General features: G+C 41.8%; 1 protein-coding gene and 1 long non-coding RNA gene across 2 annotated transcripts; one reads left to right on the forward strand and one right to left on the reverse strand.

Annotated features, from left to right (window-relative positions):
* Window positions 1-4,772: 4,772 nt before the first annotated feature.
* Window positions 4,773-10,234, reverse strand: LOC144987237 (uncharacterized). The gene is made up of 2 exons (XR_013651109.1): window positions 9,851-10,234; window positions 4,773-6,729 (listed from the first exon to the last, which is right to left on the reverse strand). It is a non-coding gene; the product is annotated as an uncharacterized LOC144987237 (long non-coding RNA).
* On the forward strand, window positions 9,843-14,911 carry tmem256 (transmembrane protein 256). The gene is made up of 4 exons (XM_023966391.2): window positions 9,843-9,975; window positions 12,144-12,181; window positions 12,646-12,726; window positions 14,360-14,911. Exons 1-4 carry the CDS (start codon window positions 9,894-9,896, stop codon window positions 14,501-14,503), a joined length of 345 nt encoding a protein of 114 aa, XP_023822159.1. The 5' UTR covers window positions 9,843-9,893; the 3' UTR covers window positions 14,504-14,911.
* Window positions 14,912-16,944: the final 2,033 nt, after the last annotated feature.

Here is a 16,944-nt window from a genome sequence, read left to right on the forward strand (position 1 = left end):
TGCCCACCCAACATATTTTCTACGATATTTTCCAAGGGGCACTTTTTTCGTCTGCTCCTGATTCACAAACGCAATTTTGAGCTTAAGTTTTTTTGGATATGTCCACCATAATGAGAAAGATGCCACTAGGACATGTTAAAAACAGCACATACACCATTTTCATGGGAGTGGGTCTTTAATCCAGCAGTTGCAGATCTTCCCCTGAGCATTGGAAGCATGTTTTTGTTGCCTGCGGTGGCTCATATACTAAAGAAGGATCAAGCAATTTTCATCTATCTTACATTTTGAGGCTGGAGGCAGTTGGCGAAGCAGCAGCAGTAATAATAAAACCAATACAAATCGTGTTTTCTCGGACGCTGACATTCTGCTTCCGAAAACACAAATTGCTGTCAACAAACCCCCAGAAATCTCACTGAAAGATATTGCTTCGAAGGTCATGCTGAGAGGCTGTTTCCCTCCGCCTCTAAACATGCAGCATAACCTCTTAGGAAACAGCCCCGGCCTTCACTCTTCTACTTTATCAGAGTTTGCCCCAATTTCTAGCCTCCAGTTCCTGTTTAAATTCCTAATAAAGGGTGGATTTTGTGGTAGATAAAAGCCTGTCTTGACAAAACACATCCAAAAGTATTTAGGACCCATCACGTTAACGTTAGGAGTTGGGTCATCTGGACCCCTCCAGATAGCACAAGGGATATGGTCAGTAAGAGGTCAGCACTCACACCTTCATAAGGACTAGAATGTGGCCAATGGGCATCACACGACACCATCAACCGTACGTCATAGGTGCACGCCACTAACGTTAGCCTTTTTGCGCTACAAGCACAATAATCGTACGTTCCTTTTCTTAGGTGGCCGTACGAGCCCCAAGGGAAATGCAAGACACACCTGCTCCGCCTAAAGGCCATGTCACACAGCCACTATGTAGATTCACGTATGAAGTATTGGTCTATTGAGAAACATCCATGATATGCGTAATTCATAAGTGTTTTTTTGCGTTCGTCATTCGTCGATGTGTGCAGATGTCCGTCGAGGGTTTTGGCCAACGTTTATATGCAGTTATTACGTAAATCTTTTGCAACTGTGTGTGATTTTTGCGAGATGCATAGGCAAATTTGGGGCTTTCCACGACGTATGTCTAACACACTTCTCACGCATGTAACGACTATGCCTAACTTTTAAATCACGTATGTAAACGTTATTTCACGCGCACATATCACCTCAAATATAGTAATTGACGCACTAATCACTAATGAATTGCATAAAAACAGCACAGTGATCACACACGGTTCATGTTCTACGTTGATTTACGTGTTCTTTGCGTGGTTTAGTCGTACCTCTTCTGTGGTTCATTTGTGAGACATCTAGAAAAATGTCACGCAAAGACCACAACTTTTCTCATTTCCACATGCAGTCATGTATGGCCAATTTTCATCCCTGCAACATGCACAAAATGAGTGTAATGGCTGTGGGACATGGCCTTAAGATGCGATCGCTCCTCTCTACGGACCTTGACAATCCAAAAAATCCTCAACACCCATACGGGTCAGCCCGTGTGTAGAGGCGTCCTTGGACAAGGCACTGAACTCGCGTATCCTCTGGTCATAGGTTGGCGCCAGTGTTTGGCAGTGGAGCCGCTACCAATTTATTTGTTAAGCGCCACCGCGCTTAACAAATAAATGCTACTTACCATTTTTACACTTTTGACAAGAATCTAAAAAGGCGTCAAACTCACTCAACTATTGAGCTGCTGTGAGCTTTTGTCAAGTTCCTACAATCAAACTAACAAGATTAACGCAAAATATGATTGGATATTGATGTCTGCTTGAAAACACTTGGACTGTTAAGAATTTGGGCTGCACAATCTTCAAGTGGACTGCATCATTTCCAAAATAAAACACCTTTGCGTTTCTTTGGATTTGGGAGCCACAATGCAAAAGAGGAGGCCAGCTGGCGAGATATCGGGAGGAAGACAACAGCCTCTCTGTGAAATCTGCATGAAGATCCGCATTGTTCCCTTTAATTTAATGATTGTTTTATGAGAAAATCAAAAGGAAAAAAAGATTAAAAAATATGCAAATGCTCTAGCGATTGGAACCTATTTTATATCCTACAATGTAGGTCAGATTCATTGAGGCCATAAAGTTTCTTTTGTCGATTTTAAGACTTTTTCAGCAGATTTCTTCCCCCTTTTTTTTAAAAAAGAACTTCAAAAATGTTTTACTTTTTTGCTGTTTTCAATGCTAATTCTGGCCGCTGCAAATCCTACCCTCCAATCACCAGCTATCTACCTTTAAGCCAAACCAAACCCATCCTGTTAATTAACTTCTCTGATGGCTTTCAGGCTGGGGGGGAGGAGGAGGAGGAGGCAGAGGGATGCTGCTCACCTTTCCGGCTGGCATTTGCCGTGTTAGAATATTAAAAGCTTCATCATACTGAACCTGCAGGCACAGACATCCATCTTTCCGCATGTTGCTTCCGCCGTGAATTTGGCTCCTGGCTATCACCTGTCCATCAGAGCGGCGGCGGCGGCGGCAGTGGTGGCTGCGGCGTGGAGATTTGAGCATTGTTGAAAAACAAGCGTTCACAGGAAGACTAATTAAAGCGTGAGGACACACTCATGACGCCTGAAAGTGGAAGAAATGAACCAGTGACTGTACACGATTCAACTCTGCTTTAACAAACATCAACAAAATCCATTTGAGTCACATTTCTATCTGTTCTCATTGCAGGTTTAGTTGTGATCACCTTAAGATTTAAAGCATTTTTGTGTTTCAACCATTTGAAAATAAATATAAATATCAACCAATACGCAAGTTGTTGACCTCCTTGACCTCTTTACAATTTTGATTCCAAGGTTCCACATTCCTGTGGTCTTTGAATGTCCAACGTTCCTTTTAAGCTTCTGCTCAGCAGACGAACCCGTGTGTTGTGTCTGCGCATAAGAAACGACGCTGCGGAAAAGCAATTTAAATCGCTCCTCAGGCACTCTGTAACTAGAAGCTGGTCACAAAAGGTCATCATTTCTTTAGCCGCGTGTGTGAGAAATGTCAGAAATAAGAGTGTGGGAGACAGATTTTCCAATGAAAAGGTGAGATTAAAGTTGAGCTAATCTTGACGTGGTGTTGAGTGTCTCCTTAAAGTTGGAGAAACTTTACACGTGAAAGTCAAAACTGGAGAAAGACACTCATGAAGATGTCACTTTTAGCTTGTAAATGGTTATCCATGCTGCCTGTTACGGTTGGTACTGTTATGCTATGGTCGCGTGTCCCGAAAGGCCGCCAAGCTGCAACTGATATGACAAGTTTTTCAGCACATTTGGCATTTCTAATGATTATTTGTGATGATTTTATGGCTGCATGTCTTTTTGACATCACATTTGGAGACCGAGGCGTGCCTCAGCATGGGCGGAGTTAAACGTGTTGAGGCACGCCCACTGTATGTGATTTCACGTCACGGTAAAGGTTGGCATTCAAAAACACTAAGTGTCTCAGCTTTGAGAAGCTGATCCGGTTTCTTCCGTCAGTGACGATCTGCTGTTTAGGAGAAGGTTCTCTCAGTTCTCAGGTACTGGTTGGTTGTGGAGCCACTTGTGGATGGAATTGTTTTCTTGCAGACTCTAACTTCTCTTTTCGCTTCATCAATTAAAGAGGGATGAGCTCTCCATGCTGTGCACTGGCCTGTGTGAGTCGCAATAAAAGTTTAGCATTGGGAGCACCAAAGAGTGCTTCTTCCTGGTAATTCATTCACTTTCACTCATTAATTCGTTTCTTCTGACTGTTTTTTGACAAACCCCTTATGTATTTGAGGCTAAACTTATAAACTTATATTAATTATGGTTGTGTACATTTCTTGTTCGAACTGATAAAAAAGAAAAAAGAAGAGGAGAGGGAGGGAAATTAGAGATGGGGTATAAGCGTACAAAAGAATGATAATAAAAGAGGGTGACTAAGGCTTTAGCGCTTCATTTTCAGGTTCCGCCTCATATCCTTTTTTAAATACATATATTTTTTCTAATAATTTTCCATTGTCTAGTTCATATGTTCATGTGTTCATGTTTGCTGAGTCATGTTTTAGAACCTTATTAATGTCTGTTAAATTTGGGTGGTCGGCATAGACCTCGAAACAGCACAACATGGCGGTTTAGTGAGCGATGTCTGTGCTGAAAGCAGCTGAAAACTGCATGTCAAAGTGTGATTTAAAATGACTTTTTAATGGCGTTTGGACCAGAGAAGTGCTGCGCACCGGGCTCACCGGGCTCACCGGGCTCCCCGGGCTCACAGCTGCATGGCCAACAATTGTTAGAAGACTGAATAGTGACAGACTCGCATTTCCTTAATGAAGCTCGCCTCTCCCTGTGAGCCCAGGATTAGGCGATCACCAGGAGGGCAGGTAGCAGCTGCCATTAAACACAACCTGCTTTGACATGAGAGCGAATGAAGCCATTGTGATCAGCACATGGGGGGGGGGGGGGGGGACGCATTGCAAGAGAAGCGTTTTCGCCTCACTGTAAGCCCCCCACCCCCCCAACTTGGATGTATTTTTTGGCCTAATTGCAGCCAGTGGCTAAATCCTTTTCCATTTGCATCGATCTTCTTTGAAGAGGGATGCAGATGAGCTTAACGAGTGAGCTAATTACGCTGGAGCACAATGGGGGGGCCTGCTGTGTCTGCAGCTTGGGGTTTCTCTGGTTGGTTGTGAGCATGTTGGATTCTGCCTCTTCATGCATGGACCTGATGGGGGACAAAAATGTAGAACGTCATGAACAGGGATCATTGAATTTGAATAGAACTTATTTAATAGTTGATACCACAACGGGGAAATTGAGGAGCTGAAAGGCTAGAAACTGATGAGGTCATTCTTGCACTTTGAGCTACTAAGACGCCTGGACAGACCTGGCAGACGCGCTAAGCGGGCTGTCTTTCCCTGTGCGTCGAAGACAAGTGAAAGCATTTCGCTCCGATCAACTTTGCAGTTAATTTGTACTTTTATTATTTGCATTATTGAAAAACGGATTTGACTTCTATTGCTTCCTTTCCCACAACAGCGATCCCTTCTGCCTGACGCACACCTGTCTGAGGTCGGCTAATCAATCTCAATGTATACTAGACAGCAAAAATGACAACAGCGACACCCACAGGACTTATTATTCAATAAGGCTCCTACAGTTACTGTAGCTAAAAACAAACAGATAATGATACACACTAAAATACAATAAATAACACAATAAAGTTTCCAATGTCTCAAATCCAAATTTCACCCCTCCAATTGTAGGGGCGTTAGGAGCTGTAGTGGTGTCCAAACTTTATTTTTAAGGGAGCCTTAGTGACTTGAGGCTGGCTATCCCTCCCACGGGCGCAAAGTAAAAAGTTTAAATGTCAGTAGTGACATTGTGTTTTTGGGTTACTTTTTAAAGTTATAAAGCTGATGTCTTTTCTGAGGGCTGGAAGCTACGCGTTAACGTAGATGACTGGGTTTTGATGACGTCATCGAGGGGTAGTATTGTCTGAATTTGAAGACATTATTTTTTCCATATCTCTCTGCTTGGATAGATGAATGTTGGGGTAAGGAGAAGCCTTATGAGTAGGGGAATAATTCAGATTCGGCCGGTAAGTCAGTCTGAGATCAGGAAGGAAAAATTGGAGGTTGCATTTTTTTATTTTGATTTTTTTATTTGGATCACTGGTTTATCCGTCTCCTTTCTCCTGGGGAGCGGGTGGCAGGTCTCGATGGTATTTAGATCCAGGCGACGCCCTTTAGACGTGAGAAATGATTCCACTTGGTGTTCCAGAGACTCTCCATCGCCACCCGTTTCAGAAGAACTGCTAGCGATGCTGGCGCTATTGGCATTAGCAATGCTAACTCCAGCTGCATTTAGCTTTGCCCGAGGTTTGATCGGTTTCTCCAGTGAGAATGATATTATTCATCCTTGCTTGTTGTTCCACATCGTCCAGTCTTTTCTCCAGAATGTCGACCCGGTTATCTTTTTGCTCGTTTTGAGCACGGAATCTTCGGAAGTCTTCCATTAGCTTCATGAGAGGAGTTAGCTTAGCGGTCACTTGCTCCATGAAATGATACAACGTAGCTTTATATCATCAAGAATCTTTTTAAGGTCTTCGTAGTCACCTGTTTCTTGGTTTTTCTTAGGCTCTTCGAGCCGGTGCTGGTGCTTTGAGTTGGTGTCAGTTTGGCAGCCGGTGCAGAGGCAGTGGCTGGGGTTGTCTCACAATGGCCTGAGCGCACAGACAAAAATGTCATTCGACAGCCCTGTCCCATCTCTCATTCACTCCCCTCGGCTGAAAGGAGTGTAATGACAACGGGGAGTGACGGGACTGTGGCGTGACACCGAGCACAACACGCGTGTTCGCAACTAAACATCTCGGAGACGTGAAAAACGCTGTTAACTGGCTATATATATTCTCCAAGCGAGCTGAAGGGCTGCAGCCGTCACAACATGTCAGGGTTAATGGAAAACCTTTAGAAATCTCGTTGGCTTTTGAAATCTTATGGTAGATGGGGGAGTGGGGAAGCAGCCCAATGCTTTCAGCTCTCAAAAGAGGCTCTGATTTCCTTGAAACTCGGAGCGCCACGTTGGAGAAACGATTGACACCTCCGACATTCTCAAACACGACGGCTCCGCACACGTCCCGTTTCAGAGTCAAAGCACAGTTTGCGGTGTGTAATAATGACGTCTTTGGGGTCCTGCTGTTCCGTTTCGATTCGTCTTGTTACCTGCAGAAGAGAAAACAAAGCAGGGGCTTCATTTTCATGTTGATGAGACAGACGCTTTCCACTTTATTTTGCCCTGCTTGAAAATCCAGCACAGGGCAAAGATGCTTTGCCAGCAGACACATCTAACTACACAGCTAACAAGGATAGGAAATTGGATATTCAAAACAACCCGCTGTAATAATAAGCCAGCGCAATATAGTGAAAGGAAATTGTGATTTGGACAGTGTACACACAGTTTTAAGACACGGAAATGAGTGTTTGTTCAGAACGAAAACATCTCTCAAAGTCCTGTTCAGCTTCTGCTGTTTTCCAGTTTCTGAGATTAAATCAATGGTTTCCCAAAATAAAAAGAGGTATAAACGTATAAGTAATGTACTTTTCATAAAGCAAGTAATAGATAGATCTCTTGGACGACCACATTGGCGCTAATGTGGTCATATGCATCCGTAAAGGGGGCTGGATAAGTAAATTTTTTTTTGGGTTGTCCAAGCCTGTGGAGGATTGTAGAAAGGAGCGGCGTGTTGTAAAACTTTCAGTTCCATTGAGGCTCATGGGACTGCCTTAATGGAATGCGTGAAGTAAGTCTATTGCGAAGGACTCGTAAGGATATTGTAAGTTACGCACACTAATGACATTTGGATGATGATATTGTACGGTGTCCTAATACCGCACTTTACTCATTGTGCTATGAAGTACGAAAAACGCTATATCAATAAATATTGGTTGATTGATTTATTGAGCGCCACAATCAAGTGGCTGGAATAATATACAGGAACATGTGTGCAGAATATGGACTGGAAACCCCAAGGTCAAAATGGGAAACACCTCCAAAGGTGGTAGAGAATGAAAGGGCAAAGATCCTGTGGGACTTCCAGATCCAGACTGATAGGATGGTAATGGCGAACCAACCAGATATTGTAGTGGAGGATAAACGGAGGAAAGCCGTTGTGGTGGATGTGGCAGTGCCAAGCGATGAGAACATAAGGAAGAAGGAACATGAGAAACTGGAGAAATACCAGGGACTCAGAGAAGAACTGGAGAAAGCCTGGAAAGTGAAGGTGACAGTGGTGCCTGTGGTAATTGGAGCACTCGGGGCAGTAACCCCCAAGCTGGAGGAGTGGCTACAACAGATACCTGGAAAGACCTCAGACCTCTCAGTCCAGAAAAGTGCAGTGCTAGGAACAGCTAAGATACTGCAGGACCCTCAAGCTCCTAGGTGTCTGGTAGAGGACCCGAGCTTAGGTGAGAAACCACCCGCAGAAGGGTGAGAGGGGCATATATATAGTAGTTCTCTGTAGATACCCCTCAAGTCTAAGATTGAATATTTTTGTGACAATTGAGTGTATGGCCGCCATCTTTCCAAATGGTTCCATTTTAGACTTTTCTGGTGACTAACGTGCTTTTTTAAAATAGAGGATCCTTAGGTACATCCATGCCAAATTTTGGTGCCTGCACCGCAATATACACAATTTGTCTGAAACATCAAGCTAAATGTCTCTGCTATTTGGCCTTATCTGAGATGGAGAGGAGCTCAGACGTGTGTTTACTCCTCCTTTTAACCAGGTCTTTGAGGTTTCTACTCATGTTTGGGAACAGGATAAAAACCCTAAAAAGAAAGACCTGCATGGACTCTCACTGCCACAAGGTGTTGAAGTGAAAGAACAGTTGACAGTGAATGCACACAATTATTTCCTGTTAGAAAATGCTCATTAAAAGGAGCTAACTGTGTGTATTATGGTGATGCAGAGTCAAAGTCAGCAGAGGACGAGGTTTGATGAACTCTGTGGTTTAGTGACTCCGGTAATGCAGTGTGACCCTTTGTAATTTCAATAGGATAATTGGAAGAAGTCCCTGTGTCCCCCTCCATGTCCTCTCACACATGAGCATGCAAAAAAGCAGTACAGCTCCCCCTGTTGGACGGAGCTCAAAAAGCAATCTCAGGGTTTTTTTTTTCGTCACAGAACTCTTCGTGGCCGCAAAAGACTTTAGACGCCAGAGGATTTACTAACGCTGCAAAATTTACCAATGTGTACTGCAGATGATGCACAGCAACATCATCTTAATTATACTATCAAGTGTGCAACATTAAGCTGTTTGATGGCAGCTGTGTCACGCTATACTGAAAATTATGTGAGCAAAATCAAAGAAAGGAGAAAAGCGAGATGACACACAACGCATGTGAGAACACTTGTCTTGCAAACGCAAAAATATTTTTTGATAGCAAAATTAAGAAGGAAAGTAAAAAAAAAGAATTTGAAAATAAAAAAGGTTTGAAAGCAAAAAAAAAAAAATTGAAAACTGCAAAAACTTTTTTCAAAGCAGATATTTAACATTTTCATTTGCAACTTAGTTTTGTGTGCAACGTGGTGGCATAAATATCACTCCATACAAATTCAGAGAACCTTGGAGTGTGACTGCAAATGCGACTTTAGTCAAAAAGAATGTCAAGACTGGAGTTAAAAATCTGGTGTTTAAAAGTTCCTTTAAAAAATGACTAGTAAAGTTGTTTTATCTTATTGTGCTTTGACTTGTCTGTTTGCATAGACCAACGACTTTTGACTCACTAAAAGTCAAATTTTGCCCATTGATCACATAATATGAAAAATATATTTATAAATATGTATACAGCTTCACAAATGTGATTAAACTTTAAGTGCTGACAGTTCAGGTTTCATAGAAATATCTAATCTCCTTGGGAAAGTCAAAAATAACCATAAATCTGGATGGAACAACCACCCCCCACCCCCCACCCCCCACCCACCCAATAAGGCGGATGTTATGATGCCTTCAAGGACTTCAGAATAAAGCTGTAATTCGGGACACTTACTTTTAAAAAGTGAGTGAAAATATAGACTTTTGGAAAAAAATGAACAAATGAAAAAAATGTTCACTTATAAATTATTCTACTTAATTACCTATTTGCGAAAATTTCTGCATGGGAAAAAAACAATTTTAATGAAAATAAAAGACACATTAAAGGGGTTCATGTTATATTTCCAGCTTTAAGGACTTCAATTGAAAATCACAGTACTTTTCATCAATTCAAACATGTTATTTTTAAATATTTAAACAGTTTTCAGAGTTCAGAGTGTTTAAACGCACAAACAGACCGCAAACGCACCGCGCTCGGCATCAACTTCCGGTTGGTGGAAAAGTGTCCGAACATGTCCGCGTCCGCGGTTGTACGAAGGGTCGCGGCGCTGTCCGGAGCCTCCGCCGTTGGACTTGGTGCATACGGAGCTCACGGTGAGTCACGCACGCACGCACGCGCCCTTTGCGTTCATGTTTAGCGAATGATTACAGAACGAGGCGTTCCAGCCTCCATTCGCAAATCTCCCGCTTTAAGGTTAGCTTCCTCGCGACACAACCTTCTTAACGAAACTTTTATTTATCTTGTCGAAGGTCTGTGGACACCGGGGGTAATTCGGCGTTAAAACGATCCGCGTAACTGTGCGTGTTAAGACCTTAAACGTAGTTTCATAACAGAGGTGACCCATGCGTGTGTATGGCAACTTCCGGTCAGTGTGTGGCGTGACGTAATTCACATGCACTTTTAAAAAAAATCGGAACAACAACAAAAACTTTTGTATAAACGGATCAACACTGATAATGTTAGGTTTGGGTTGTAAGGGGCTGTAAACTCGCAGGAGAGTCAGTGTAAACAAATGGATGACGGGAAGTAGGGACGGGCTTACTCCACGCAGATGCAAATTTCTACTGCTGCCGCTTTGCAGTAAAGTATTTCCTGGAAAACAGAAAACATTTTTGGGTAAAAACAGCAAAATCATAATTAAAATACTACTTGGAAGCTTTAGAAACAGATCAAGAGACGCTTGGACTGGGATTTTAAAATCTGGTCCCTATGTAGTCAAAATGAGACGAAATGAAGGGTAATTTAAATTAAATACGTTTTAATATTCACTTAAATTCATTCATTTTTCTATTTCGTTTTGTCCCTTTCTGGGTCACGGGGCTGCCAGAGCCTATCCTGGCCACTATGAATGAAAATGAAATAGAAAAAAGAAAAAAAAAAGGACTTAAATATTTAGTAAAATCAAATAAATGATCACAGGGAAATCTAGGTGTTAACATTTTTTTTAAAGGGATAAATAATTGTCTACACAATCACTCAAATAATCAAATATTCGCAGAAAATCAGATCCTGATCACATTGTTGTCGTACATGTTAATGCCGTAAACACGCCAAAAGTCGCCGGCGACACTTCAATCGGACACGCTCATTGACATACTTTTGACCCTGATCAATGTAAATCTGCTGAGTGTGACGTGGGGAAAAACAGCCGTTTAGATCGCTTTAGCTCGTATATTCACCACAGTCTGACTGTAAAGTCTAGGACAGTGTTTTTCAACCTTTTTTGAGCCACGGCACACTTTAACCTTGACAAAAAATCCCGCGGCACACCAGCATCCCAAAAAAAAAAAAAAAAAAGCAGAAACTCATAGTCTGTTTTGATCTACAGCCGCCCCCCCCCCCCGGCAATCTGACATGCATTTTTGTGATAATTGTGGCAAAAAAGCAGGAAGTTGCAGATGTTTTTCTAAAAGATGTAATAAAAGTTAAGTTACATACAAACTGTATGTTCGTTGTGTTTTCAAGACGCTGTCCCTTTAAGCCAATGCATCATGGGAGATGTAGTGTGAAAACTGCGAGAAAACGGCAGAAAGACTCGCGTCTCTGAGCTTCATGGTTTTGTTCACTTGTTCCACGGTCTGATACCGGATTCTGTGGAAAGCTACACCGCTAAAGACGAGCTTTAGCTGGTGTTTTTGTCGGAACTGACTGAGTTATGAGCTAAATTGGAACAAGGAAGTTTAGACTTTAACCACTTCTGATTGGTCAGACTGATGACATGTGATTAAGCCTTCAAGAATGATTGGTGGAGTCGTGGAGACAGTAAAAGCTGCGGGACTTTTCCTTACACAGTTATAGCTGCAGCTATTTCGGGTTACCGTCATTCTTATCAAAATGTCTTTAATAGAATCAAATAAACACAAAGAAAAAAGTATTTTATGATCGTTTATATTCCTAACTACTCAGTGTTTTATCAGGACCTGTTTGGATGAACAAAGAGCTGATTTCCTGGAGATGGGAAATGTTTTTAGATCAGTTAATGAGGGCAATTTTCCACGGCACACTTGACCATCTCCCACGGCACACTAGTGTGCCGCGGCACACTGGTTGAAAAACACTGGTCTAGGATATCGGCCAAGCGGCTGCTTTTCTCCCTTTTAGAATCCATTGGAATTGCGTAAACGATTGAGGGGTCAGAGGAATGTTAAAGCTCCTGTATTATAGGGTCAACAGACAGAGAAGCAATAACAGTGTTCCAGTCACCGCTATCATCTCATAACAAAATAAGCCAGTTTTCTTATCTGCTATTGTCTTGCTTTAGGTTTCAAGAACAAGGACCCCGATGACTATCAGAGAGTGGTACGTTCCATTTCTATCATTTCTAAGACTATGTCTGAATTCCTTTTTCTACGTTTGAAACTCCTGATTAATAAATCCACTGTGTTCTTATAACAAAAACCTTTTTTCCCAAGTGAAACATTGTTCAAATGCAATGCATTGTGGTCTATATTTGCTAATCTACTGAGTATCAGAACACAGAGTTTTTTTTGCAGAGACTTCTGGGAAATTTCAAGAGCACTGGGTTTTGGAATTATAGATTTGGACTACCCTATAAAATGATGAAAGCCTATATAGAGGCCTTTGTAGTGAGTAGTGAAGGAATTTGGACACAACTGTAATTTTAAAGTTTGTTACTGCAACAAAAACTTCCCCCAAAAAATGATGCTTATGTGCCTTAATAGAAGCTTTCTTTTGACCTCTCTTATAACCAATGAAGACGGACTTCCTCTAACAGGAGGTCTTATGTGTATTTGACCCCCCAGCTTTATGAAACTGCCAACAAATACCATTTCTACCACAGCCTGGCCCTGCTAGGAGCTGCCCACTGCGGAAGACCCATTGTGGTGAGTATGGAAGCTGAAGATCAGCATCCTTTAAGTGAAAGTAGACCCATGAATACTTGTGTATATGTTTGGATGTGTATGTAAAGTATTTTGGCCAATTTTAATAATGACTTAATTGTTTCAGTCAGAGCCTATGACTACAGGTGAGTTTTGGAACACAATGGACCAGCACAGCGACTGCACAACAGCAGACAACACTCCAATCTGCTGGACGATCTCATGCTTTGATTTTTTTCCTCAATTGTGAAAAACACCCTTAAGGCCCGTACACACCGGGACAAATATTCGCCAGCCGTTATTCGCCAGCGTTTTTCAAAATGTTTTTTGTGTTCACACCCAGGCGATTTTCGCTGACGATGAGCCGAGCGAACATGCAATTTCATTCCCTGACATTAGATGGCGCTTAATGTAAAACAGAAATACCCCCTGTACACAAGGTGGCGCTGCGCAACTTTACGCTTCTTATAGTCGCTTTTCACTTAGAAGAAGAGAGCAAGTATATACGCACTTGTCAGAATCATACAAAGAAAACATGAATATTTCCAGCACCAGTAGCTCTAGCTCCAGTTCCAGCGATGAAGAAATTCTGTTGAATGATAAAAGACGTCGATTTTGGGTACATCCCATTGTTACGAGAAGAAAAGAACATGGGGAGTTTTATCGACAGGTACAAGAGCTGAAAATGTATCATGAGCGTTTTCGGGGATATTTTAGAATGTCCGTCAGTGAGTGCATCTTCTTCGTCTTATTTCTTCGCGGCAGTGTAGACGCTACTTGGCGTATATCTTCTTCGCCGTGACGTATGTGTCCTCAGCAAGACAGTTTTGTGTTTGAGCGCCCCCAAGTTGAGTTTTACTGTAACTTCAGAAGCTCCAGACACATGTGTGCAAAAGCGCCATTCTCATTGGTCGTATAGTTTTTGTCGTGGCGCGTCAAACCAAAAAAACGAACCCGAGGCGTTTTTTAAAAAATGACGCTTTTACGAGTGGCGTTTTTCGCGTCGGTGTGCACACTCACATCGGTGCCCTTTGTTTAGTCACGAGGCGATGCTGGAGGTCCTGGCTTGATGAGGCCAATAGGGCAACATCATCTGCAAATAGCAGAGAGAAAATCTGGTTTTCGCCAAATCCGTTCCCCTTCGGCTCCTCGCTGCGCCTTGAAATTCTGTCCACAAAGATGAACAGAAGTGGTGATAAAGGGCAGCCCTCACAGAGTCCTATAGTCTCTGGGAACTGGTCTGACTTCCTGCCAGCTATACAAACCAAGCGACTGTCATACAGAGACCTGACAGCTCTCAGTAAGACTTCCCGGACCCCATACTCACAGAGCACCCTCCACAAAACACAATGGGGGGACACAGTCGAGCACCCTCTCCAAATTAATAAAACCTTTGTGGACTGAATGAGCCAACTCCCACAAACCCTCCTTTGGCTGTTTTATTTATTTATTTAATTTTAACTTTAAAGAAGATATGGCCTAGGAGTTTTTAGACAGAGGACTAAGTATTTGTGTATTGTTACTTCTTTGTTTCAAACAGTTGTTGCACTTCAGGCTTCTATTGAAATGTAAAGTGTTTCATCATATAATTGTCTTTGTTTTATTAATAATAATTTCTAAATATCTCGTTATTTAGGCGGGGACCCTGCTAGTTACAGGCATGGGGATGTTCTGCGGCCCTTTGTACCACCAGGCCCTCACAAAGGACCCTGGCCTGAGCAAACTGGCTCCCATGGGTGGGATGGCAATGATCGCTGGCTGGCTCGCCATGATTCTCTAAAGTGTGACAGCTCGCATGGTGTCCACAGGGCCAGCACGTGACACTAAGCTGTCAGACTTCTTATGGATGAATTGGACAGCTATAGCAGAAGCAGCAGTTTTCTGAAGGGAAGAGCTGAGGTATAATGCCAACCATCCAACTGCTGCCTTTCACTGGGAACACATGTCAGGAGGGGATAAGGTCACAAAAGGAAAATTACTCCTTTGCCATTGCTGTCTGTTTATGATGGGCACTTTTTGACTTTACGTTTTATTGGATGGGAAAATGAACACATTGTTAGAAATGTGTTTTTTTTCTTTGTAACTGTGAGATTTTAATTGTTGGATAAAAAGGTTGTACCGATCTTTTTTCTTTAAGGGATAATTGTTTTATGTATAAATACAAAGTGAAATTAAAAAGAAAATATAAGCTTTGCTGTTTTCTTTTTGCTTGTTAGATAAATAGTATATCAGATTTTAAATTGGCAAGTGTTCTAATGATCCTACTCTGGACTTATGAAAATGTACACCTTAATTTGGGGAGGCTTGCTTTTGTACTGGCAAGGTATTGTACTAAGGGTGTTTTCAAGTCTGGTTCTAGTTCACGTCAAACCATCGACTATATGATCAACAATATAAAATGGCTAACTTCTGGCTCCAACCAAATAAGTCAATTCAGTTGCCATTTTTTCACAATATGGACGCCGACATGTTGGAGCCAGTAAGCAGTGATTAGTCTGAGTCAGTGTAAGTCAATGTTTCTATGGTAGCCACTCCCATCAATCAGGAGTGAGCTTGTTGGATGTCCACACCCCGGTCACTTAAAAGAGGGCTAAAGGAATGAGTCTCTGACCGACTTGGACCAATTACTGCCTACTGATGATGTCTGGCTCCAACATGGCGACTGGACTGACTTCATTTTGTTGGAGCTGGAAGTAAGCCATCTTCTATGGATGATGTCACTCTCACTCGGCCCGGTTTTCATACACACTCAATGGTTGCACTAAAGGGTTAGAAAAAATATGAAAAAAATTAGGATAATCAAGAACATGTTACAAAGTTTAGTAGAACAATAATGTTTATTCTGACAAATAGCTTGACTAAGTCATAGCTGTTTATTTCTCTTTTGAAGTCAATGGGATTTTGGCTTCTTGGAGGCAGCAGGTACTTCTCGCTTTAAACACAAGTGGGGAAGCGTAACTCAGTGTAGTTTTCATTTATGGTCAATAGCTCAAAAGGAGTTTGTTCAGGTGTAAATGTACTAGGAGTGTAACGATTTATTTATCGTCAACGGTTCAAGTCACTTTCGAGTTTGGTTCCTTTTGGACCATCCAATTTGATCCGATTCACTAACTCGAGACCAATCCAGTACATTTTTAGCCAAAAATTAAAGCATTGTGATTCAGAGATAAATACCTGGGTACATAGAAATAATACAAACGGAACATTCTTAGAACATTCTAGCACACTGTATGGTCACATGTCTTTGCAAAATTCAAAGTTTTTCCACACATTGGACTGTAACGACGCTTGGCCATTTTTTGCTGACATCACGTGTGTTCTCCGCTGTGATGCACTTGGTCGTTTTTACGTTATAGTAAAATAAACCTACCATGTCTCAATCTTTATGGTATTCTCCAATAATCATTTGATTATTTATCTCATTTTGAAACAATGTTGGAATGGTATAGGTCGACTCGATTCTTTATCAGACAGATCAATCTGGTTGGATCCTAGGAAGATAAAAGTATTCATCAATTAACCGTCACACTACTAAAAAATACTCATTACCCTGATGAATTCTAGTCCCAACTAAGACCCATCTGAAAAGATGGTACTGATAAGTGTCTAAACAGACTCTTCTATAGTTCTCTTCCATTAAGTGTGAACATGAACCGTCCCAGAACCTAACGTCTGGCCTTTTTTGGAACTAACAAACTGTAGCCAGAAAAGAAGTTTCTTGATTTGGAGGCCATACTAACAGCTAAGAGTCGTGAACAAACTTGGACCAAAGGGGATAAGCAATAACTCTTCCAAGTTTGGATAGACCCAGACAAAACTGCTGTCAGAGAAAACACAAAAAGGTTGTGGTATTTTCCATGTTTTGTAAGATAAAAAAAACAGAGTTTAGAGCTCCTGAACTTCATATTTAGTTTTCTTTCTTGGTGTTTACATTTGCTTGGTTAGATGCTTCATCCAACTTAGTTCTATTTGAGGAAAAAGTGTGGTCAAAGTCATGTCTTTACAGCTTCGTGTGTTGAATCCTGATCGTGACAAGTCAAAGGATTTCATTAACACATTCAAATGAAAAAGGGACAGTGATTCTCTGCTCTGTGCTCTGTGAATGGAGACCTTCTGAAACCAGCTTTGTAAATCAGTTTCTGGGGTCTGAACATGAGGCGAAGATCTGCTCTGAAGAGGAGAAGCAACGATCCAAACTCTTTCCCGGTGAGTTTTTGATCA

This window comes from Oryzias latipes, chromosome 18 (assembly GCF_053564925.1).
Source record: "Oryzias latipes strain Hd-rR chromosome 18, Olatipes_Hd-rR_3.1".
Classification (NCBI taxonomy): Eukaryota; Metazoa; Chordata; class Actinopteri; order Beloniformes; family Adrianichthyidae; genus Oryzias; species Oryzias latipes.